At 39.4% G+C, this 23,731-nt stretch overlaps 1 protein-coding gene across 1 annotated transcript in view; it reads left to right on the forward strand.

The window, feature by feature from the left end:
* LOC112113481 (cullin-1) overlaps positions 1-23,731 on the forward strand; it is an 81,463-nt gene that overhangs the window by 4,433 nt on the left and 53,299 nt on the right. Inside the window, exon 2 of the mRNA XM_024209773.3 lies at positions 15,740-16,025. Coding sequence (XP_024065541.1) covers positions 15,886-16,025 — 140 coding nt within the window. The 5' untranslated portion in view covers positions 15,740-15,885. The remainder of the gene's footprint in view (positions 1-15,739; positions 16,026-23,731) is intronic.

The raw sequence follows: 23,731 nt of genomic DNA on the forward strand, positions 1-23,731 counted from the left end.
GTATGAAGAAGATGGTGATCAGTTGTTCTTTGTTCACGGAAGGTAGGACGAGAAGTAATGGGTTTTAGTGTGCAGCAAGGGAGATTTAGGTTAGACATTAGGAAAAACTTTCTAACTATAAGGGTAGTTAATCTCTGGAATAGGCTTCCAAGGGAGGTTGTGAAATCCCCATCATTGGAAGTATTTTAAAACGTTGTTGGGCAAACACCTGTCAGTGGTGGTCTAGGTTTACTTGGTCCTGCCACAGTGCAGGGTGCTGGACTTGGTAACATCTCGAGGTCCTTCCAGCCCTACATTTCTATGATTATGTGTGCTGCTGCTGCTTCTGGTTCCAGTCTCTGTTTCTGATATAGAAACTCCCAGCAGGGGTCAGGGTGACTTCCTAGAAAGTGGGAGGAGCAGGGGAATAATAATTTATACTCTGAGGAATTCTTATCTATAAAATTTACAAGATGCAGCTATACTGAAATTAGACTAAATAATGCTAAAGTTCAGTTTCAGCTATAAATCAGGAAAATACAGGGAAACAGATTGAACTAAAGGACAGAATTTCCGCCTTAACTGAACTCATATTATCTTATTTGTGGGTTTAAGTTGCATCTACTGTACTTCGGTGTAAAATGTCTTATTTCATCTTGTGTTTTTTATGATGAAATAAGGTCTTAAGTAATGTTAATAGAATTTAGTATTAAGGCTACAGTTCTTTGCTTAATTCACTGTGTTTTGGTTGGCTATTTAAATTTAATGTGTAAATTCATGAACAGTTCTGTGGTCTCATGACAATGGAGAATATCTACCGAAGGAAAGTGCAGAGGTTTGAGTTAAGGAGAAATTGACTTGAGGTTGGGGGTATAGTTGGTGTGGGAATTGTATGGTTTGCCTCCCTGCATTCTAAAAGTTCCTATGTTGCTGCTCTTGAACTTAGTGCTTGATGACTGGTGCCAGCAGGAGCAGCAAATTGAAATTGTAATTCTGCACAGTTTTGTACAGCTGGGGAAGTGCTGTGGGATGGAGCTGCAGCACAGATGTGGTTCCCTCAGAGAGGAGAAGAGGTAGGAAACACAAAATGGGGGAGATTGAGTGAGATTAGACATGCAAACCGAGTGATAGATATGCAAACCAAATGTGTTGGTAGCAGCTGAGCTCATCCAGTGGTCTTTTGTAGCTCATCAAAGTACAATACAAAGCTTAAAGTCCCTTGCTGCTTCTGTTAGCACAGGTTCAATATGCTGTTAAGGAAGCCTACTCAACTTCTGACGTAATCATGTTCCTCATTTTCTGTCAAATAACTACCTCAGAGTTGAAGGAGCTTTGGAGGAAGTCATGTTCCATCTTTACCAAAAAGGAGGTGGTTGTGATGCATGAATTTTGGAGAAAATGATATTTTTGAGAGGTATAAATTCTGAGCAATGCAGAAAGTTAAATTCTGGTTTATTATAATTAAGCTATCTGGCTTAACCAGGAGGGAAAAAAATCTCATGTATCAATAACTTCCTTAATGGGTTTTTCTGTTTGTTGGAAGAGTAGGGTTATATGCCTGGTCTGTATTTGTGCATCCCGTGGCTGTCGTCTTTTAGGCATCAAGAGTTAAGGTAGTTAGTGGTACTATGTGGAGTTAAAAATGGTACTTCATTTCAAAACATAGCATCACTAATTTCTTTTGGTGATCTGCATTAGCTTTATACTAGTTGTAATGCCAGTGTTTTTATCACCTGTGAATGAAATGTTGGTATGAGTACATATAAGGAGGAAGCACTTCAGAATTAAAACTATACCCAAGTGATATATTTGGACATCTAGAAACTTCAGACTGCTTGCAAGACAAATCAATGTACTGTTATTTTTATTTATAAGCTGAATGGGCAGGCTCTGTGGCCGGATGTGCCTTGATCAGCTGAGGTCCTGCAAAATTAACAAGGTAGAAGAAACTGTAAAATTAGTGAGCTCATGAGAAGATTAGGGCCAGAACTGAATGGCAGCGATTAAAATTTCATCGTTTTTAAGGAACTGATAGAAGTCATAGTTTACCTAACCTTAAGGTGACAATAAGATGAAGAATAGGATGCCTATATAAAGAATGTTAATTACAGTTAAAAATTCAAGTGTGTAGCTAAAACATCATATGAAATCATACGTTGTGGTAAGCTAAATTCTCTAAAATGCAGTGGGCAGTGCTCTGGGTTTAGGGAAAAGCAGATTGTGTTTTAGTTTCTAATTTTGCTGAGGTGGTTTTGCACGTACAGTGGTAGCTATAGTGAAATGTCAGGCCAGGCTAAAATGGTATTTTATTCCATAGAGATCTGTGGGGTCATAGTGTTCCAATTTATTAAATGCATTTTAAATAGACGTTTTGAGATTTACTGGAAAAAGTTACTTATCTTCAAAAAAAGGGGGGAAAAGTTTCAGGAAGGCAAGCACCCTTAACAGAGTTTTCGACTCTTGGGGCAGTGAAGTCTCTGAACTGCCCAAATCGGTATTTCTGGGTTTCCATGATGCTGCTGCCCTTCTTGCTAAATTGCGTTTTCTTGACTCACTTAAAAAAAAAATTTTTTTTTGCCTTTTTTCCTGCTCTGCTATCTTATTGCTCTATCTTTGTCCTTTGTTGGCTGTCCTCCCTTACCCTCCTTTGCTGCATCTCCATGGCCAGTTCAACAGCAAGCCTTGGTCTTGCAGCAAGCCTTCTGGACAGTGTATTTGCTATCTTTGTTCAGCTTATTCAGTTTTGGATTTAGACTTTATGCTAAGTTTGAATGAAATAGGTCTGCAAGTCTTTCTGACCACCTTAGCTTTTCTTCTTTCTCTCATGCTCACTCTTTGGCTTGACCTGCAATGCACATATGCTCTCTTCTCCCAAAGCACCTCATTCTTCTTCTTTAAATGTAAAAGCTAGACATGGTAGGCAAAAAAATGCAAAGGTAACCCCTACAGGCTCAGTTAAAAGCATCCTGTGATTTGTAACATATGTCAGTCATAGGAAGATCGAAGGTCTTGAGTTAAAGGGACACATTAACTTGAAAATCAAATTTGTCTGAAAATTTTCTGCCTTCTGTTGCTACAAATACCATCTAAAATTACTAAAAGTAAAGAGATGACACTTTTTTCTTTTTAAATTTTGCTTTGGTCAGGTCTACACTAAAAACTTTTGCCCTACAGAAAGGTTAGGCATCTGCTCCCCCCCGCCATTTCTGTACTGGTAAAAGCCCTAGCATAGATGCTGGTATACTGGCATAAGAGTTCTTTTGTTAGCATAGTTTAATTTCTGCAGGGAACCAATATGGGAACTAAGCTATGCCAGCAAAAGCACTTTACTACTCTGGATAACTTTCAACTTAGTGTTTTATAAGAGCTGGCTGAGGAGCTCTCTGGACAGCTAATGTTGATTTTCTATAAGTCTTGGAGCAGTGGGGAAGTTGCAGAAGACTGGAAGAAATGTTGCACCAATTATTAAAGATAAACAGGATGATGCAGGTACTTGTAGGCCTGTCAGCTTGCCATTGATCTCAGGCAAGGTAATGGAGGAGCTGATACAGGACTCGATTAAAGAAAGGTGATGTAATTAATACAGATCAGCATGGGTTTATGGAAGATAGAATGTGTCAAAGTAACTAGATATCTTTTTTTGGAGGAGATGACTGGTTTGGTTGATAAAGGTAATAGTGTTGATGTAATATATTTGGACTTCTATAAGGTGTTTGACTTTGTACCACATGGCATTTTGACTAAAAAACTAGAATGATATAAAGTTAACATGGCATGCATTAAGTGAACTAAAAACTGGCTAACTGATAGATCTCAAAATGTAATTGTAAGCAGGAAATTGTCATCCAGTGGCTGTCTTTCCAGTGAAGTCTCACAGGGATCGGTCCTTGGCCCTATGCATTTTAACATTTTTATCAGTGACCTGCAGAAAACTTAAAATCATCACTGATAGTTTTCAGGTGACACAAAAATTTGTAAATAATGTAGAGGATAGGTCAATGATTCAGAGCGATGTAAATTGCTTGGTAAACTGGGCACAAGCAAACTGTGTTGTAATACAGCTAAATGTAAATGTATACATCTAGGAAAAAAGAATGTAGGCCATACTTACAGGATGGGGGTGAACTCTATTCTGGGAAGCAGTGACTTTGAAAAAGATTTGGGGGTCATGGTGGATAATCATCTGAATATGAGCTCCCAGTGTGAAGCTGTGGCCAAAAGAGCTAATGCAAACATTGGATGTGTAAGCAGGGGACTTTCAAGTAGGAGTAGAGGTTATTTCAGTGGCGCTCAATTTTTTCAGACTACGGTACCCCTTTTAGACAAACCCCTGATTTGTCTTGCATATCCCCAAATTTCACCTCACTTAAAAACTACTTGTTTACATAATCAAACATAAAAATGTCACAGCACACTATTACTGAAAAATTGCTTACTTTCTCATTTTTACAACATATTATAAAATAAATCAATTGGAATATAAATATTGTACTTCTATTTCAGTGTATAGTATATAGAGCAGTATAAACAAGTTGTTGTCTGTATGAAATTTTAGTTTGTACTGACTTTGCTAGTGCTTTTTATATAGCCTGTTGTAAAACTGGGCAAATATCTAAATGGAAGACCTCTGCATATCCTTAGGGGTACATGTACCCCTGGTTGAGAACCACTGAGTTATTTTACCTTTATTTGGCACTGGTATGACTGCTGCTGGAATGCTGTGTCCAGTTCTGGTTCCCACAATTCAAGAAGGATGTTGATAAATTGGAGAGGGTTCACAGAAGAACTACAAGAATGATTAAATTATTAGAAAACATGTCTTATAGTGATAAGCTATATAGTTTGAGTTCTTTGAGTCTAACAAAGAGAAGGCTTAGGGGTGACTTGATTACAGTCTATACATGGGGAATAAATATTTAATAAAGGGCTCTTCAATCTATCAGGGAAAGGTGTAAAATGATCCAATGGCTGGAAGTTGAAACTAGACAAATTCAGGCTGGAAATAAAATGTAAATTCCTAGTGGTGAGAGTAATTACCCATTGGAACAATTTATCAAGGGCCATATTTGTTTCTTCAACACTGACCATTTTAAAATCGAGATTGGATTTTTTTTTTTTTAAAAGATATGTTCTAGGAATTATTTTGGAGAAGTTCTGTGGCCTGTATTCTATAGGAGGTCAGACTAGATCACAATGATGCTTTCTGGCATTGGAATCTATAAATCCTCCTCAGCCCTGTAGGTGTGTGGAGGAGTCCTCATGTTGGTGGCCCAATCTGAGTGGGTTTTCCCTGAGCGGGGAGCTGTAAGGTGTTGCCACCACCAGCAGCTAGGGGAGAGAACACCTGATATACTCCGTCACAGAGGAAAATAGTGCCCAGAATTTTATGCCATCAAATCTGTGATACAAAAATTGTAGAGGCCAGGCTTTCCAATATCTGGCCCATAATATTCTTATGTTAAAGAAAAAAATCTGAGCAGAACTTTTTTACATGGAAAACTTTCATTTGAAAAATTATACTTTGATTGTTTTTAGATTATAATCTTACATCACATTTCTTTTATGTTAATGATTGATTACAATTGAACAAACTTGCAAAGGTGTGTCTAACACTATTTTACGGAAGGGTGTGTGCTGCAGGGGCATAGTATTATTTCTGAACTCTTTACTGTACATTCATGCATATGTTGCCAAAGGTCTACTGTTGCACCCCCATTGGCATTTATATAGCTTCATAAGAAAGTTTTATGGAGTGCACATACATGTACATTCATGTTGCACATATTGAAATCTGAGGGGAATCATGCTGCCCATCTTTGGCGAGCGGAGGTGAAGGATAGTGAACTGGTTTTATATGCTTCAAACTGTCTGCTTCATACTAAGTCTATTACTGAGAAGACAAAGTCTGCTTTATGTGCAACAGATGCCAAGAAAAGGTTTTCTTTTATATGCCCAGATAAGTGTAGTACAAAGCTAAAATCTAAGGAGTCTATGGTAAGGGAGCTTTCGGTGAAAATTCTAATATTTTAAGGTCAGTTCAGCTGGACTTATTTTAAAACTGGTTGGAGCTAGACCATGTAGCAGCCTGAGTTGTTTTTAAAATTTGCTGTATGGTTCAGGCCTCTTGAAGGCTGGTCCAAATTACAGTAGGCTGGTGTCATAGACCAAATCATAATACTTCTGTTGGGGCATGCACCTATCCTGGTAGCATTATACAGTATGTCTGCAGTATATATGTCTAGTGTGCCCGTTGCTCTTGTGAGCATATGTGCTTGTATTTATGTGTATACTTACTTACTGATCTCTGTGATAGGGTGTTTAGACAATTGCCTTTGTTTAGTGGTTATATAGTTAAATCACTGTTGCTCATCAGGGCAGGTAATTTTAAATTTAACAGGTGCCTTCACTCACTAGGGATTATAGAGAAATCTCTGGTCTGAGGGAGCAGGGTTTGACTGAGGTGTTAAAGACTGTTTTTAGGGTGGGAGGGACTTATTAGAAAAAGGTGCCTCTTGTCTAACTATTGGAATCGAAATGCCAAAAAGTTCATTTAAAGACTTTTTGGCTGCAAGAATATCATTTTGCATTTTTGGACTCTGGCTGTATAAAGCCTTTATTCCTTTTTTGGTTTGGCTTTGGCTTCGCTTTTTGCGATGACCACCAAAGGCCTAATATGATTGCAGCAGCTGTCCAGTGAGTAGGGTGAGTGAACCAGATTCTGCCAAGGACTGACAACTGCTTGCATACCCTTAAAAGCGTGTACTGTGTTTGCGATACTGAGAATCATATTTATTTTTAGAAAAATCAAATAAGTTCAGTATTTTGTGATATGTTGGCAAAATATGAAGAATGGAGTCCTGATCTTTATCTGTAAAATAATATATAATGAGGCTGCCAAGATTTATACTTCAAAAATCTCATATGCTTTGAATACTAGTAATGAATATACTGTGTAATATGTAGTGAAATTTCATTTTTCATAATATTTTACTGCTTTTTGGCGCAGTGAAATCTGATACTTTGCTGCACCTTGTTCTAGGAGTGATCGAAGAGTATTCTCTTTCTATGGGTTGAAATTAGGCAAGGGTTAAACTTTTCAAAAGTGCCTGATTACATTACTTTTTTGAAAAAGTGACTAAGCCAATTAAGCGTGTTTGATAATTTTACCCAAGAACTACAAGTGATTGTTGGGGTCAGAAGACTTATCACCTGCTTATTAGTACATAAGAGTTGAGAATTTAAAATAATAGAATTGTAGTTTATTCCACTTTAGAAATTGATTTTGGAAATGAATGGGTGTATGTAGGTTGGCACCATGCCTGTAAAAGATATTTTTAATAAGGTAATAACTCATGGAAATGTTTTATAAAACACCATTGTTTTGAATTACAGTAGCACATTTTATAATTGATTGATATCGATGGATAAATATTGGTGTTTTTATAAGCTTCATACAATATGCACATCCATTTTTTCTCAACCTGAATTTCTAAAAGAAATGTAGCATTCTCTACTGGCTTTTAATTGAAAGCAAACTTTTATTGACTGGATTTAAAATAATATAGTCTTTTGCAACTGTTGTTGTGTTATCGCACAAGACATGGTTTTAATATTATTTTAGTATAAAAGAAGGGAGTCGTCTCTACTTTTCTGCCCTTTCCCCTTCAGATATGGAGATTCCAGAGTTTTAGCAGGAATGTTATTATATAGAGTAGTTCTGTTATCACTTTAAGATTCAAGCAGTAGATTTCTCCATGGTATTGGCACCAGCATGAATGACAAGAATCTTAGTAGGTCTCAGTTTTCCTCTCTTTGGATGCGGGGGGAAAAATAAGGTGGCATTGGAAAAATGTGATGCAGGAAATTGTTGTGCTGCTGCATAAAGTTATTCATGTACAGTGTTAACACTAGCTAATGGGAAATAAAGGGAGATGACAGTCACCAAGACATTTGGTATGACTCATCACTGCTTAGGAGTAGCAAAGGGATCTTTGCAGCCTTTGGAAGTGGAGTAATTATTCTGGAGTAAAGTTACTTTGGATACATCTACACTGCAATAAAAAACCCGTGGCACCAATTCTCAGAGCCCAGGCTCACGGAGCTAAAAATTGGGGTGTAGACTTTTGGACTTGGGGTGGAGCCCAGGCTCTCACACCCTTCCCCCTTGTTGGGGTCTCAGAGCCCAGGCTCCAGCCTGAGCACCATCACCTACACAATTTTTAGCCCCTCAGTCCAAGCCCTGCAAGCCAGAGTCAGCTGACCCAGGCCAGGTCTTTTATTGCGGTATAGACATACCCTTTGATTTCACAGTTGTGCCTATCTGCGTGAGTTATGTCAGCATAGCTATAGCAGAATAATTTTTAACTTTGTTTAATTAAATTGGTTTTGTGTTATTGATACTGCTGCACCATGTGTGCTGAGATTATAGTTTTGAGTTTGAGGATTTTCACTGGCTCCTTGGTGAATAAATGCTGGTACATATTAAGCATTGTGCTTCCTCTCTTGCTTCATGTTCTTTTTCTTTCAAGTTAATCGAAAACTTGGAGATCCATTTGAGGAGTTTAGGAGATGCAGAGTGCACCTTTGCTATACCTCCTGAAAATTAAAAGATGGGGTGTGACGGGGGGCCCTGTTTGTTGAAGGCCCTGTGCAGGGTTGGTACACCCCGTCACACTGTCGTCTGGACTCCTTGTGGGATGGTCCTCAGTGGGGTCGCAGGACCCCTGGCGAGGCAGAGCAAACAAAACAATCTATGTCCCCTGAGCCTTCTGGCTGGGGCAGGCAAACAGCCACTGGGGGTTCTGAATCTCTGCGCGGAGCAGAGCAAACATACAGTAGCCACCCTCTAGTGGCAAGGGGGGGTAGGGGAACCAGGGCCCACTCCGCTCCACTAGGTTCTGACTCAGAGCACTATGAAGCTGGGAAATTCCCCATTATGGGATTAAGCATCGGCTTCTACTACATTCCCTGGGTCACTTCCTACCATAAGCTGCATCTTGTCATCTCCCCGGCTGGCAGCGGCTCAGCATCCCTGTTGATCTCTCTGATCATTTGGTTGCTCGCAGCTTATTTCCGAGTCTATGGTTCCCACTGCTTGGGGAGTCTCTGGTTTCTCTGCCGGAGCTTGCGACTTGTGTCCTTCCTCCTCAACCAGCCCAGACTGAGCTGGGCTGTCTCCTTTTATCTGTCCTTTCCACCAGGAGCGTGCACAGCAGGGGTGAGGGGGCATGGCCTCCTGGGCCCACAGTGATTGGTCTGTCCCCGTTGGCTCAGTATGGGGTTGGGGCACTTGTTCACAATTTGTTCAATGGTTTGGTGTCTATATATTTGCACTGTGAAGAATCCTTAATTCTCCATTTGTGCATCAGGTATGATCGTTTTCCATGTAATGTTCTGGTACAGTTTTGGTTGTCCACAGTCTCCGGTGGAGCAAGAAACCAGGCAGTTCTACTTTGGGATAATCTGTGAGGTGCTTGTTGTTTACTTCAGAGCCTGCCCATTGCATCCACCAGGTGTCATCTGGGTTGAAGCTGGGTGACAGAAGAGCTTCTCCAGCTGCCCAGAATGGTTGGCAAGACTTAAGGAGAATGCAAGGTGAATGAATGAGGTTGTCATTCAATGGGAGATTTTGGTTAGTGAGAGCTTTCTTATACTCTCGCAATGTTCCCATCTCTCGCCGGATGGTTGGAGGAAGGATGTTTGTGAGGATTGGAAGCCATCAGAGTGCATATATTGATGCAACTCTTTGTTTTATGGCTCACCTGCTTCAGATGTTGACAGGTAAGACTGTGATCGAGAGTGACCCCTAGGTAGTGGGAATTAGGATCGTGGGCAATTTTCTTGCTGCAGAAGTTTACAGTATGCATCCTCCTAGCTTCAGAATTGCTGAGATGGAAAGCTGATGACATCAGTTTTGGTGGATTGGGTTTGAGCTACCAGTACCGAATTTTCCATCCTCTTCAGATCAGTATTAAAGGTGTCTTCTGCTTCTTTGAGTACTGCGGCCTGTGTCATTAGTGCCAGGTCGTCAGCATAAATTAACTTGCAACATTTCATTTTGGGCACATCGCGTGTGTGTGTGTGTGTGTGCGTGCGCGCCCATTTTTAAAAACGGATGGTGGTAGTACTGATCCCTATTTGAGAGGCCATTGTGCAGATTCTGCTTTTTGCTAATCTAACTTCCAAGATGGCACGTAAGGTTCTTTCCAAAAGCATTGATCTAGTGAGTCAAAATGTCCGGTCACACAGAAGCAGGTTGGATAGTTTCAGCAGAAGGCCCTTGTGCCAGACAGTGTTATAGGCTGATGACCAGTCGATAAAAGCTGCGGCCTTTTCAAGCTTCCATTGAAAGCTGGCCTCGCTATGCAGTCAGTACAAGCACTTGGTCACAGCATTCACCCTGCCCTAAAACCTGTTGGGGGGTTGTGGTTTCCATGATGATGGTCAGCCTCACCAGGCTTGCCCGCTCCAGTACTTTGTATGTTGTACAGAGGAGGGAAATAAGGTGGTAGCTTGTGGATCATCGGGCACGTTTTCTGGTTTGAAAAGGGCGATGACCTTTGATCATCTCTAAGAGGTTGAGAATTGGCTGGTGTTGATGAATTCTGTGGATAGTGCTGCCTTCTAGTCGTGCCCTTTTGGCCTGAGATATTCAAGGAAGTCTGGAAGGATGTCATTAGTGCCAGCTGCTTTTCCTGCTTTGGTGGTAGAAATGGCAGCATCAATCTTGGCTCTTGTAAAGGATTGACAGAGACTTGTAGAAGGGGCGCTTTGTGTGCAGGATTCTTTAAGAGCTATTTCTCCTCTCAGTTCATTTGTTGGCTTACAGACATCTTAGAATTTCTTAGTAGGAGGCTGGCAGAGCTGTTAGCAGAGACTTGAAATGTATGTGGGTTTGATGGGGTCGCTCCACCTCCACAGAATGGCCCATGTTATTTGTGAAATCTGTGGCCTCCATCATCTCTGTCCATCATTGTTGTGTAGAAATCAGTGATTCCAAGAGAACAGTGGCTATGTTTGGGTCACCAGAAGCTTCATACTCCCTTAGGAGAGTTTTGCTGTCTGGGCTCCAGCATGGCATAAAGAAGTTCCTGTAACCATGGAGGATAGTCTTCTTTATGGCTTTAATAATAAGCTTTGTGAAGAGGTTGAATTTTTAAGGCTTTGGAGGTACGCTACTAATGGGTTTTATTTTATGGTAGTGAGGAAATCCAGGCAGTCCACCCATCTCAGGTTCCAGCATGGAACTGGTACACTGGTAATGATGATGAGTTCGAGGCCAATTATACCGCCACTGGCTTGTGCTGACTGTGTGGGAAGGGGTCCAGGACAGTTCAAAATGCAATGAGTTGTGATCCACTGGAGTCCATAAATCAGGTCTGTGTTCTTTCTTCCGTCGGGCTGAGCAGAAGGTTCACTTTTTTTGTTTTGCATCAAAAGGTACTGAGCCAGTGCGCACTCAGTGAGCCATTTGCCTACGCTGTCGTTCATTGAATAGCCCCATGTTGGATGGTGGCAGTTAAAATTGCCAAACTATGCAGATGAGTGTTGTGATTTTGATAGGGTTGGTAAAGATCACTGCTGATTGGGTAGCTTACACATGTTATATATTGTCAGCTCACTGACTTGGATACCAATTGTGAAACTGCCATCTGTTGTTGGTAGTGCATTGGCTATGTTTTTTAATTTTGGCCTGATATAGGTGGCCATTCCGTGTTCTGGATGGTTTTGGTGGGAGAGAAGGATGTATCCATTTTGAGCTGCCTTCTGCAGTGTATGTTTCTTGCAGCACCAGGACGTTGATGGTGATGTCTATCAGCAGCCTTGCGATGACATCAACCTTTGAACAAGATAGGCCCTGAACGTCAAGTTTGCATAGACAAATGAACTAGCCCATTAGTCAATTAGTGTAGCTCTTGAAAAAGTTGCTATTTTGACTGAGAAGTCAATGAATAATCATCAGTCTACAAAGTGGTGGCATTAGTTCATACACATAAATTAAAATGTACTTACCAGGGAAGACCACATGAAGGTTGCCACCATTGCTCCCTTGCTTCATGTAAAGCCCTGGCAAGAAACTGACAGAGAAACTTCACTAAATGTTTATTTTCTTTGTTCCACCATTTGAAACAGATTCTTGTCAGGGGGTGCGTATTGAGCCAAACTGAAGTTGTGATAGAGGTCCATGGAAATGAATAGATAATGCTTCTAATGAAAAGTGCTTTGTTGGCCTGAGGATATACCATAAATGCTAAAGTCAAAACTTATATTGATGTCAGTAATGCAGGATCATGTTCCTAAAGTGCAAATTCATTATCTTCAGTTACCCATTTTGATCCATCAGGATCATAATTCCAGATAGTGTCTGATCAACTTTTTTTTCCCTTTGTTTTTTCTCTCTTGCTCATGTTAATCAAGGTTATGAGTTTACTTTGGCAGAATATTATGAAACTTTCTCATAGGACTCTTCTGCAGTTCTGTGTGTTAAGTTTTGGGGAGTGCAGCAGACAATATACATTGTATTCTGAAAAACTGTTCAGGATATATGCCACACAGAATGAGATGGTTTCATTGCACCCTTGACGTGTACTAAGAGGTGCATTGGGAATTGCTTTACCAGTTCGTTAACATGAATAGAAGCTGTGGTCAGTGCTGGAGGAAGGTATGGCTGGAATCTAAATTCTGTGCGCCAAAGCCACACAGCAAGTTAGTGGCTGAGCTAGGGTTATAACTCAGAAGTTCCTGGTTCCTAGTCTCAAACTCGGTCCAACAGAGCATCCAGTCTTTCCAAGAAAGGACACTGACTGACAGTTCAAGACTGATCTACACATTGCTGATAACAGTGCTTACCTGTGTGAGAAGTCCCATAGACTTTTAACTTCAGAAGATTGAGCCTTTAGTTTTGAACTGGCAGTGTGTTTTTTCTTGGAAGGCAGCGTGTTCTGGTGGACTAAACACGGGACTGGAATCCAAGAATGTCAGATTTCTAATTCCAGCTCTGTCATTGCCTTGCTGAATTGTTGCCTTGGGCAAGTCACTATAAATCCCATGCCTCAGTTTCCCTATCTGCAAAATGGGGCTGATACAGTGTACAGCACTGTGAAAATAAGTTCAAAAGTATTGTAGATATTACTCTTTCCGCTACACTACATAGTGGTTTTTCCTTGCCATGACTGATTCCAAGGGCTTGAAATCTAAGTGAAGATATCCAGAAAAGTCATGCATGTACAACTGTATTTTTTGTTCTCTTTGGAGTCTTCATCATCATCATCACCTTATGTAAGAAAGAAACTAAGTATAAGTAATTGGTGTGGACTTGTTCATATCCTCCAATTTCACACAGGGGGCCCTCTGAGCGTGAATTTTAAAATAGACTTGAACAGTGCATTCAGTAACTTTACCTATGGAATAAAGCTTTCAGATTTTCATAGAAAAAAGTTGTCTATAACAGCAACCTTGCTGCATAGCAAAACTTGGTTTTGCTGTACATGTAGCAGCATAGTGTATTTTCTTAACAGATAAGTAGGAGAGGCTACTTTCATAGGAAACTTATAGACCTGTGTGTTGATTTGTTGGTGGGCACGAGATGGAGGGCTTCTGAGAGCTCGGCCAGAGAGAGAGGCAGCTCCAGCTGGTCTCGGTCGCCTGCACTGACTGTAGGGAGTTTGGTCTAGAGCACCCTGCAGGCTTCGGCGTCGGTCGGATCCAGGGAGAAAAGGCTGGTGTAGAATGTCCTGGCCCTTCCACGCATCTCCTCCAGATCCGTGAGGGGGGTGCCATCCTCCACCATGAGGCAGGTGACATGCTTTTTGGCCCCCCTCTTTTTCTCCAGGGCATAGAAGAAGTGGGAGCTGTGATCCATCTCCCGCAAGAGACAGATGCGGGATCGAACAAAGGCACCCCGGGCAGCTATTCTTTATTACTGTTAAGTCAAATAACCTCTCATTCCCCTTCTGGTTTTTCTATGAATGAGTGGTATGTGGAAAGAGCTGTGTAAGCAATTGTAGCTTTATCCATCTGTTTTTCTTTCAAAATTTGTGCCAAATGACTAGAAGAGGCAAATTTCTTAAGTCTAAAAAGTTAGTAAACTCAGTTGATTATAATCATATATTATAAGCATTTAATTGCAAAATTCAAGATGGAAACTAACCAAGTCATACTGAAATATTGTAATCAAATGTGGATGTTGCAGTGAAATTTAAAGCATGTAAGGAACAGACACTTGCAAGTTGATAGGTGTCTGAAAAATAAATTACATAAATATTTGAAAAAAAATTGAAATGTTCCTTTGCTCCCCACAGTCTGTTAATTTTAAAGTGGTAAGATCCCAAATTGATTATCAGAAACAGCTTTAGGATTGCACCTCAAAACATTTGGAGTAAACTATCTGTTCCATTACACACATCTGACTTCAGGCAACTTTCATCTTCTGTGTGAGGACTTGTCAATGTGTAGAAATAACTGACATTGACTCTTGTTTGTATATTTCGGACTGAATGCCCTGTATTATATTGACATGTTTCTAAATTAGAGTATGCTAGTGTAAAATTGAATGTCTGCTAAATGCAGAGCACCTTCATGAAAACAAGATGTATTTTAGAAGTTTCTCAATAAATGTCTTAAAACATTGAAATTTATTTTATTGCTAGAACTTGCTTTTTTAGCTACCAGACATATTTTATAAAAAATACATTTTTTGAAAATAGTCTTACTGATGCTTATTGATATCAGTAAAATAATCAGGGATGCTGTTAGATTTAAGTTTTTATATTCTTGTCATCAACATCTGTTGACTTCCTTATACCAACTGTTTTACTTTCTGACATCCAGGTACCAAAATGAAACAGCTAGCTAGCTTTATTTTACTTGTTCACTTCAGAATAGTAGTCTATTATCAGTTGCCATGCAGCTAAGAAGCTCTGTGGAGGAGTGGATAATTTCTAGGGAATAGTATATGCTACTTTCAGAAAATATTTATGTCCTATATAGATATTTCTTTGTACAGGTATTTTTTTAAATGTCCTTCTAATTTCAGGTATTAACTATATTACTATACTGTATTGTATTATTCTGGATCATATGCAAATAATATGTTCAGCAGCAGTTTATTTTTAAGATCTTCATCCTGGATCACTTAAATTCAGAATTAAAAATTCATAGCTAATTGTCCTACATCATATGTGAGAAATAAAGCCTTCTATACTGTACCTATCCTGGATGTAATGAATGGCTGGGAGAAATTACTAGCTAGAGGCCAGTGATCATTTCTCATGGGTTAACCTCCAGAAATGTTATTTCTGTTACTGTCTGAAAAAATAAAATGGATCTTTCATGGTTTGGTGTGTACCTTGAATTCATTACAGAGAACTAATAATGAATGTTAAAGATCTTTAATATCCATCTGCAGCAACCATGTATACTGATGACTCCTAAAATATTCAATATTTTGGCAGTTTAACAGTATGGTTGTCTTCCAAATTCTTATTTTAATGAATAAAGCTGAACTGATATGGAAGGCACACAGTAAAATCATTGCTCTTCCACTTACATATTTAAAATTAAGGATTTGTTGTACATAAATTGTAGTCATTCTCGGTTTGGGTTTCAAATATGACACCCAAAATAGCCATCAACTGCATGGCACTCTAAATATGTAATGTTCACTTTTGGATGACTTAATGGTATATCTTTTGTTCTAGCAGCTGATGAAATTGAATCTGATGTCAGTGAATGTTATTAACTAATTACTTTTTTTTGGTAGGTTATCTTGCAAGGGGATATCATTCTTCGTATGTAAAGAACATCTTTTTGGTCACTGAATTTGGAATGTTACTTTACTTGTGAATCTGATGGAGGAATAGCCAGATCTCAGACTTCTACTCTGGAAGGCTTTACAGGAAATACAAGATGTCGTCGAATAGGAGTCAGAACCCACATGGACTTAAACAGATTGGTCTCGACCAGATATGGGATGACCTTAGAGCTGGAATTCAACAGGTTTATACCAGACAAAGTATGGCAAAATCCAGATATATGGAACTCTACACGTATCCTTATACTTAAAAATAAATAAATAAAAGTTGGTAAATATTTTACTGTCAATTAAGAACTAAAATCATCTTATAACTTAAAGTAAGTTTTTAAAACTTTTGATGGTGTTTTATACTTTTTGTTTTTAAACTTCATTTTTGAAAATGGTTAGCCTTTCCTATTTCGTTGTGACAAAAACAAGTAGAAAGACCACTGGTATAATAAAAATCATGAGTGAATGTGTTTAGCTTGATAAATGCTTGTCTTGAAAATATTTTTTTAATAATTGTACTTATTTTTAAAATGTCAAGTGGAATGCTATTAGTTTTACAAGACAGCAGACACTTAAAGGTGATTTTTAATAGATAATTTAATAGTTACAAGGTGCACTAAATATGATCATTCCTCATTAATGATCAGTACAGTGGAAACATTTTTTCCTTCTACCCTTTTCACTTTGACATTTTACTGCAAGGTTTTTTTGTAATGTTCAGTTACCTACTTCAGAGTAGTGGAAGAATTTTCTCTTGCAGTAGGACTTGTCCAACCATAGGGTTAGCATCTTTCTCTGCAGAATACTCGAGTCAGTTTCAAAGCTTTCAGTCTGGAGTAAGGAATAGCTCTGTGAATTTCTCTCAAGAATTACTGGCTTCCACTAAGATAGCAATTGAAATTTTTGAGCAGCTCCCAGTCTAGTGATTGCTTTAATGTTTAGAAGGATTCTAAAACAGTGTGGTGTTTTTGTTTTCATGTTCATGTTGGCCTAATACTTGGAAGTTATATTCAAGGAAAATTTCCTGCTCAGAGACTCTTCTGTCAGATCTGTTATTTATAGTGGAGAAAGGCAAAAAGCATCAGGAAGTATATGTCTCCTTTGAAATCTTCAGGCCTTTAAGGGAAGAAGTGAGTCTTGTGAACTCTTGAGACACGCAGATGATTTTCACAAAGGTCTGGAAAATGCCCTTTCTGCTTTGCAACCACCAGTTCCCTCTTTTTACCCTCATAAGAACCTTGTATTTCTGCAGTAGGGAAGGTACTTCATAACAAGAAAACACTGTCATGAAGTTTAGAGATAGAATAAAGAAAAATGTCATTTGGAAGTGAAAGTGTTCTCTCCTAATTTTTAGTCTAATTCTGTTATACTCCTTGATGAATTAAAATGACCGTTTTAAACGGTTGGTAAGCAGATGGGCATGATATCTCTCAATTGAGCCTTTTAAAATATTCTTGAAACTGTATTGGAGTTTCAGAAATTGTGCATCTGTCAAATTGCAGTCCTATTTGTAGGATTCAGTGTTGTGAATAGATGGGGACTTAATTTCAAAACTTGAAGAAAGTTTGTGTGGAGGATGGATGGACTGAAGGCTGTGTAATGTAAGCAGTTCTCTAGATTTCATAAGAGGGTAGGGTGATGTATGTAATCTATCAAATGTTCTTCAGAGTGTGCTCATAATAATCTTCTGAATTGTGACTTCAGATTCCAAATCAGTGGAAATAACCAATCTATTCTTCGTTGGATTTTTACAGAGTGCTCTTTCAGTAATAGTTGGGAATGTGTTGAATTCTGAACTTAATGCTTCGGGATCTGGTCTTAGAATTTCGAGAGCAGACCAGATAGGTTAACTTTTTTTAGCCCCAGATCTAGATGGGGCAGGCTGTGTGTTGGCTGAATGAGAAGAATCTACAATATTTAAATGAGTGCTAGAAATATTAAGAAAGTGATGCGCAGTAGAACTTATGAGAACACTGAGATTCAACTGTATTCAGTTTCTAGTGTCTAAAAATCTCTTGAAATATATAGACTTGAGATCCTTCTTTTATAAACCTATTATTTGAAGGGAAGGGAGAGAACCAATATGCTGGAAAGGCCTATCTGTGTTTTTACTCTTAGGTTTTTTTATTTTTCCAAAGCAAATAAAGTACAAGTAGTACAAAGTAAGTCATACTAGATCAGATATATTTAAAAATACAGTTTGAGGATACTCTTTTCTCTGTTCTATATCTATATGTCTGGAAATGGTAGGGACCCACTATGTGTTAATGTTACTGCAGGTTAATGAAACAGAATCACATAAGATATCTGAGATTCTCATAAATGCAAGATCTGAATGATACCTCAGATACCCTCTGAAGGGTAAAGATCCACTAAATTCAGATCTTAGTGCAATTCACTTTTTAACCTCTTTTGTGTTACCTTACCTTTTGCCATTTTAAGGCAACATCTCGCTGTAGAATACAGAGATAAAGTTGTTTATTACTACAGTAGCACTGGTTCGGTATAAAATGGTTTGAGAACAGCTTCAAGCTGTCCCACAGTTTTAAATTTCATTGTGCAAATAAGCATTGTGGGAAAGCTGTATGTTTCAAATGGAAGGTTTTTTTTTTTTTTTTTTTTTTTTTTTTTTTTACAAGATATCATAAGTAGTTTTAAATTAAAAGGTGCTTGGTAAAGTATCAGTCAATTTACTCTTAAATACACTAAAGAAAACATCCTCTTCTATGGAATATTTTATGTAGGAAAGGATTACACTTGAGGATATTGCAGATGTTCATATTGTTCATTTGGTCAATCATGCCCTAATACAGTGATCATTACTTGGTATTAGGATCCATGTGGTATTAGGATACCAAATGAATAACTTGATATTAGGATCCATTACTCTTGGAACCACTAAGCAGATCTGAAGAAGAGCTCTGTGTAAAGTCAAAAGCTTCTTTCACCAGCAGAAGTTGATCCAATAAAAGATATTACTTCACCCACCTCGTCTCTCTAATATCCTAGGAGCTACGTGGTTACAACAGCACTGCTGGCAAGAATGAAAAGTAATTCAGCATTGTTCATTAGAGCAAAGTAGTCTAAGGAACATCAGAATTCACACTTGAAGCAGCCTCATTTTTCCATTAATCAAGAAAATCCAATGTGTGCTCCCTTTTTGTCCAGCTCCCCAACCATGATATATAAGTAATGGCACAAACTGGATCTGCAGAGATTTTTCTTTTTTTCTTTTTCCTTTCAAAAAGGACTAAAGTTTTTTAGAATATCTGCCTTTTATCATTTGTCTAAATTCAGAATGCAGTTTCGAAATGATAGCAGAATTGTACCGCCAAAACCTATGTAGTGAAGAGCGTTTGGCTGCCATATACAGTAATAGTACACTTAACTTTCTAGAGTAACAGTATCATCCTGAGTGACCGGGGTGTCAGCTTCTAGGCAGAAGACATGTAGACAGCAACAGTGTGATCTAGTATTCATATACTTAAAAAGACAAGAGATTTATGTTGTGTTTATAATGTGTTTAGATGATTAAGGGGAAAATAAAATTCCTCTTCGAGTAGTGTCCCTGAGGATGCTCCACTGCATGTACACATGTGCCCCTTTGAGATTTTTTTTCTACTAACAGTGCCCTGTGTCTCTTTGTGTCGGACGCAGAGCCTATATAGGGATGCCTGGGCAAACTGCCCCAGTTCCTTCTCTACTGTTTCGGCCTGAGACACCTCTAGGTGCCCACCTTGAGCATGCTTTGGCTAGTTTGTATTCTTGTTATGGTGGTTTGTTAAGTTTAGTTAGTTGTTAGTAGTACTGAGATGATAGAGTTTTGGGGTGTTTTTTTTCCCTTCCTCTCTTTTTCTCGTTAGGGAGCATTGCCTTTCTGGTAGGGTATGCCTGGCTTGCCAGGCTTCAAACGCTACCACTCTTGCTGAGAAACTGCCCTTGTGAGCGATGGCCAGTCTAAGTGAGTCTGTTGATTGAGGAGTCCCATGTCTCCTAGAAGTGCAATTTCTGCCTAGCCCTCAAATTGAGGGCATGAAAGAATAGGGAGACTAAGCTCAGACTGTTAATGATGGTGTGCTCACTTTAACCAGCATCTGACTTAGGTCACGAACCTCGCCCCCATCCCTTACATTTGTCTCTGGACTGATCCAGCTTTCCTTCCACCTTGGTGCAGGCTTCCCCTAAGAAGGAGAGGTCACTGGAGGCTTCTGAGAAAGCTTCCTGAAAGAGGAGTATGGATTCTCATCTGAAGGAGCTTGCTCTGAAAAAGCCCAGTTCCCCTGCAAAATCTGTGGTCTCCAAAGCCTCGACCTCTCGGCTCAGTACTGCTGAGTCAGAGGATTTCTCCGGTACAGGCAGAAATGGAAAGCCCCAAACTTGAGGGAGAGACATGGCTCTGACAGGGCTTTGGTATGCTCTACTAGGTACAAAGAGGGCAAGCATAAGCACCCCGGTCCAGTACTGTCAGGCTCAGTCCCACCGTCGGTACCTACCCATTCGACACTTTAGGTACCAAGCAAGCAACAGCGCCAGATTCCATTAGTGCCTACATTATGCCCACCACGATGGTACTGTCAGTATCAGCTACTGCATCCTCAGCTACCGCATCAGTACTGATTCCCTACTCAGTACCGCAAAAGGTTAGCTATACGAGGGACCAGTCTTTATTGGATGAGTCAGAATCCTTGCTCCTCATGGGTACCGAGTGTCTTTTGGTACTGAGAGCTTGGTCTCCAGATTGCTACCTTCCCAAAGTACCGCAGGACTCTCCACCTTTTTGTATATGGGCTCCTTCATTGGACGATGTGGAGGAGGATGAAGGGACCTTCCAGTTGGCCTTTCCTGTTTCAGTCTCACATTCCCCAACATATCCTGTCAGGAACCCATTCTTTGACAGTCTTGGGGAAAATAGCAACCATCATCAAAAGTGGAACTAACCCTGCATGCCATCCTCACTCCCATATGCCACATCTCCCCCTCTGAGTGGCCATACAGGGATCCCTGGACTGCTTACTGACAGCAATTCTCCAGACCACCACCATCTCAAAGGGATATTAGGGTTGTTCAGTCCTCTCCCTCTCACAGCAGGAGATGTTTGAGGAACAGGAGGCCAGGCCACCCCTAAAACACTCATTTGTCCTCATCTCCAGATGATGCAGTTATGTGTTCTCCACCTTCTGTGACCAACAGTTTTTGGCAATTTCAAGATCTCATGTAGAGGGTAGTTGACACTCTTCAAATTCCACTCAAAAAGGTCAGGGATTCACAATTGAAGCCGTTGGATATTCTACAGTCAGCAAAATCCTCCAGGCTGGCATTACCCATCAATGAGGTGCTCCTGGATCCAGCTAAGGCTGTGTGGCAAACACCTGCTACTATTCCACCAATGTGTAAAAGGGCAGATAAAAAGTATGATGATTCCCCCCCCCCCCCCCCAGGAATCTGATTTCTTGTTTTCCGACCCTCCACCTAACTCCCTAGAAATGGATGTGGTAAATGAGCAGGGCAGGCAACACTTCTCAAGTCTGTTCCTCATGACAAGGACAAAAGAGACTGGATCTGTTTGGACAGAAGTCCTGTTCATCCTGAACTGCAAGGGTGCTGTTAGTGAACTATCAGGCTGTTATGGTCAAATACAATTTCATAAACTGTAGCATTGCTTAAATGTACTGGTGTCTGAGATATGTAGGGCTGCTACGTGGGCTTCAGTATGTACATTTTCGAAACACTATGCTTTAATCTATGCCGACAGAGTCAGTGCTGCTCTGGGTACTTCTCTACTATCTTCAGTTCTGGACTCCGTTCCGAAGCTCCCTCCCTCTGAGAAAACTACTCAGAAGTCACCTGAAGTGGAGCACCCATAGGGTCACTACTTGAAGAAAAAGAAGTGGTTACTTACCTTGTGCAGTAACTTCAGTTCTTCGAGATGTATGTCCCTATGCGTGCTCCACTACCCACCCTCCTTCCCCTCTGGTTTGGACTGTTTTCTGTGTAGATGTTCGGGTGGAGAAGGAACTGAGAGCAGTTCATCTGCGCATCCCTGTATGGTTCTGGTCTGGAATGAGGAGGCATAGGGTGCATGTGTGGGCCGAACTGGCACTGCTAGTGGGAAAATCTCCTGTCAAGGGTTTGAGATATGCATGCACATCTGAAGTGGAGCACCCATATCTTGAAGATCTGCTGTTACTGCACAATGTGAGTAACCCCTTTTTGTGTTCATTCTCTCCACCCTGTTTATCTGACTTGATCTATCTGTAAGTCACTTTCAATGTCAGATCAGCAGTGTCTCTTCCAACAAAGAGAAAATATTCTTACTGGCTAATTTATTGTCTCCGAGGAAACATGTCCGCTAATCCAGACCCTGCCTAAAGAAGCGACCAAACAAAAAATAGATGGGTAAAACTTTCAAAAGCATCCAAGTCCTATTTTCAAGTTTACTTCCATAATAGAGAGCTAATACACTGCCATAATTAGCACAACATATACAGTAGTAGTAATAAGTATTATTTTGCTAACCTCTCTATTCTGTCTGCTCCAAACACAGGATGAAAGCATGAATGATTGTCAATAAATTGACTGATGAATAGAAATATCAAAAGTTTTAAAATATTGCATTTCTTTTTGGAGTTCCACCGTAAGTGTGCATTTTACTTTTGGGTAAAAACATTCGTATGTTTTCTTTTCTTCAAAATAGTGATTCTTCAATTTTCTGCATACTCTGCCATAAATCTTGTGGAATAGCCTCACAATCTTCCATTTCCCTGCAGCACTTCCCATCGTTGTTTGTAAAACGTAATCTGATGATCATTGTTCTCAAGGAACTGTCTAATCCACTTATTCTTAATCCATTCAGAGCAATCATATTGAATGGTTCTAATTTTTAAAACAAAATCTGGCTACTTTATATCTTTAAAATCTATACTGTTTAAACACTTCAAAAGCTATGCATTTGTAATAAATAACAATTCTACTCATGCAGGTAGAACACTTAACCTGCTTTAACCTTTTTCGTTTGTTCTGGGGAGAGATGGGAAGTGCACAATCTGTAAAATATTCAATCAGGTATGTGCCATTTGTGTAGATACTGGCATTTACTGTCATTTAGTTTAAAAAACAAACAAACAAAAAAACAAGTTACCCATCTCATAAGAACATCCAAAACATTTGGTTAGTCAGTATTCCATGAAATTAATTTCTATGTGAAATATACATTAAAGGGAGCTGTCCAAATTTAGGATAATCTGAAATTTGCATAAGCATTATTCCAATAAGCCCAATACTCCAAAAGCTGTTTGTTACACTAAAGTGTTCTGATTAACAATTCACTAATTACTTTTAACAAGGATTTCCCAGGTATTCCATTTTAATATTTAGATTTAGGAACTTTACTAAAGATCATGTTTTGTTACACCTCATTATCTACTGCATAATCTTTTCCTTATTTGTAAATTTGTTTTACTGTGATTAAAATTTTTGTTCAACCACTTTCTGCTTTACTCCTTGAAATCATTTTTCTTTTATCACTTTCTTTGACCTCTGTTAGAGCTAAATATTAGCATATCTGTGGGCAGAATTAGACTCATCTAGTATTCTTCTGTTAAATGTAATTGCTTTACCTACTATGCCAGCTGTAAACAAACACATCTACCTACCATTGTGAACTAAAATAACAGTTAAATGCAGTGTATTTACAGTTTATAAACTTAAAATAACTTTTTTATAAATTAAAATATAAAAACATGGTAAGGGGTGTGTGTGTGTGTGTGTATGTATGTATGTATGTGTGTATATATATAATATATATTTTGGCAGATTGGCTTTGCTACAATATCAGTAGGAGGACTGCCCAAGCAAATGGTCAAGTGCAATACAAATTCAGGCTAGCTCTAGCTATTTAGGCCACAGGCATTTCTATCTTAACCAAAGACAGCTGCACAGAAGCCTCCACTG

This window comes from Terrapene carolina, unplaced genomic scaffold (genome assembly GCF_002925995.2).
Source record: "Terrapene carolina triunguis isolate 2854851 unplaced genomic scaffold, T_m_triunguis-2.0 Scaffold180, whole genome shotgun sequence".
NCBI classification, from domain to species: domain Eukaryota; kingdom Metazoa; phylum Chordata; order Testudines; family Emydidae; genus Terrapene; species Terrapene triunguis.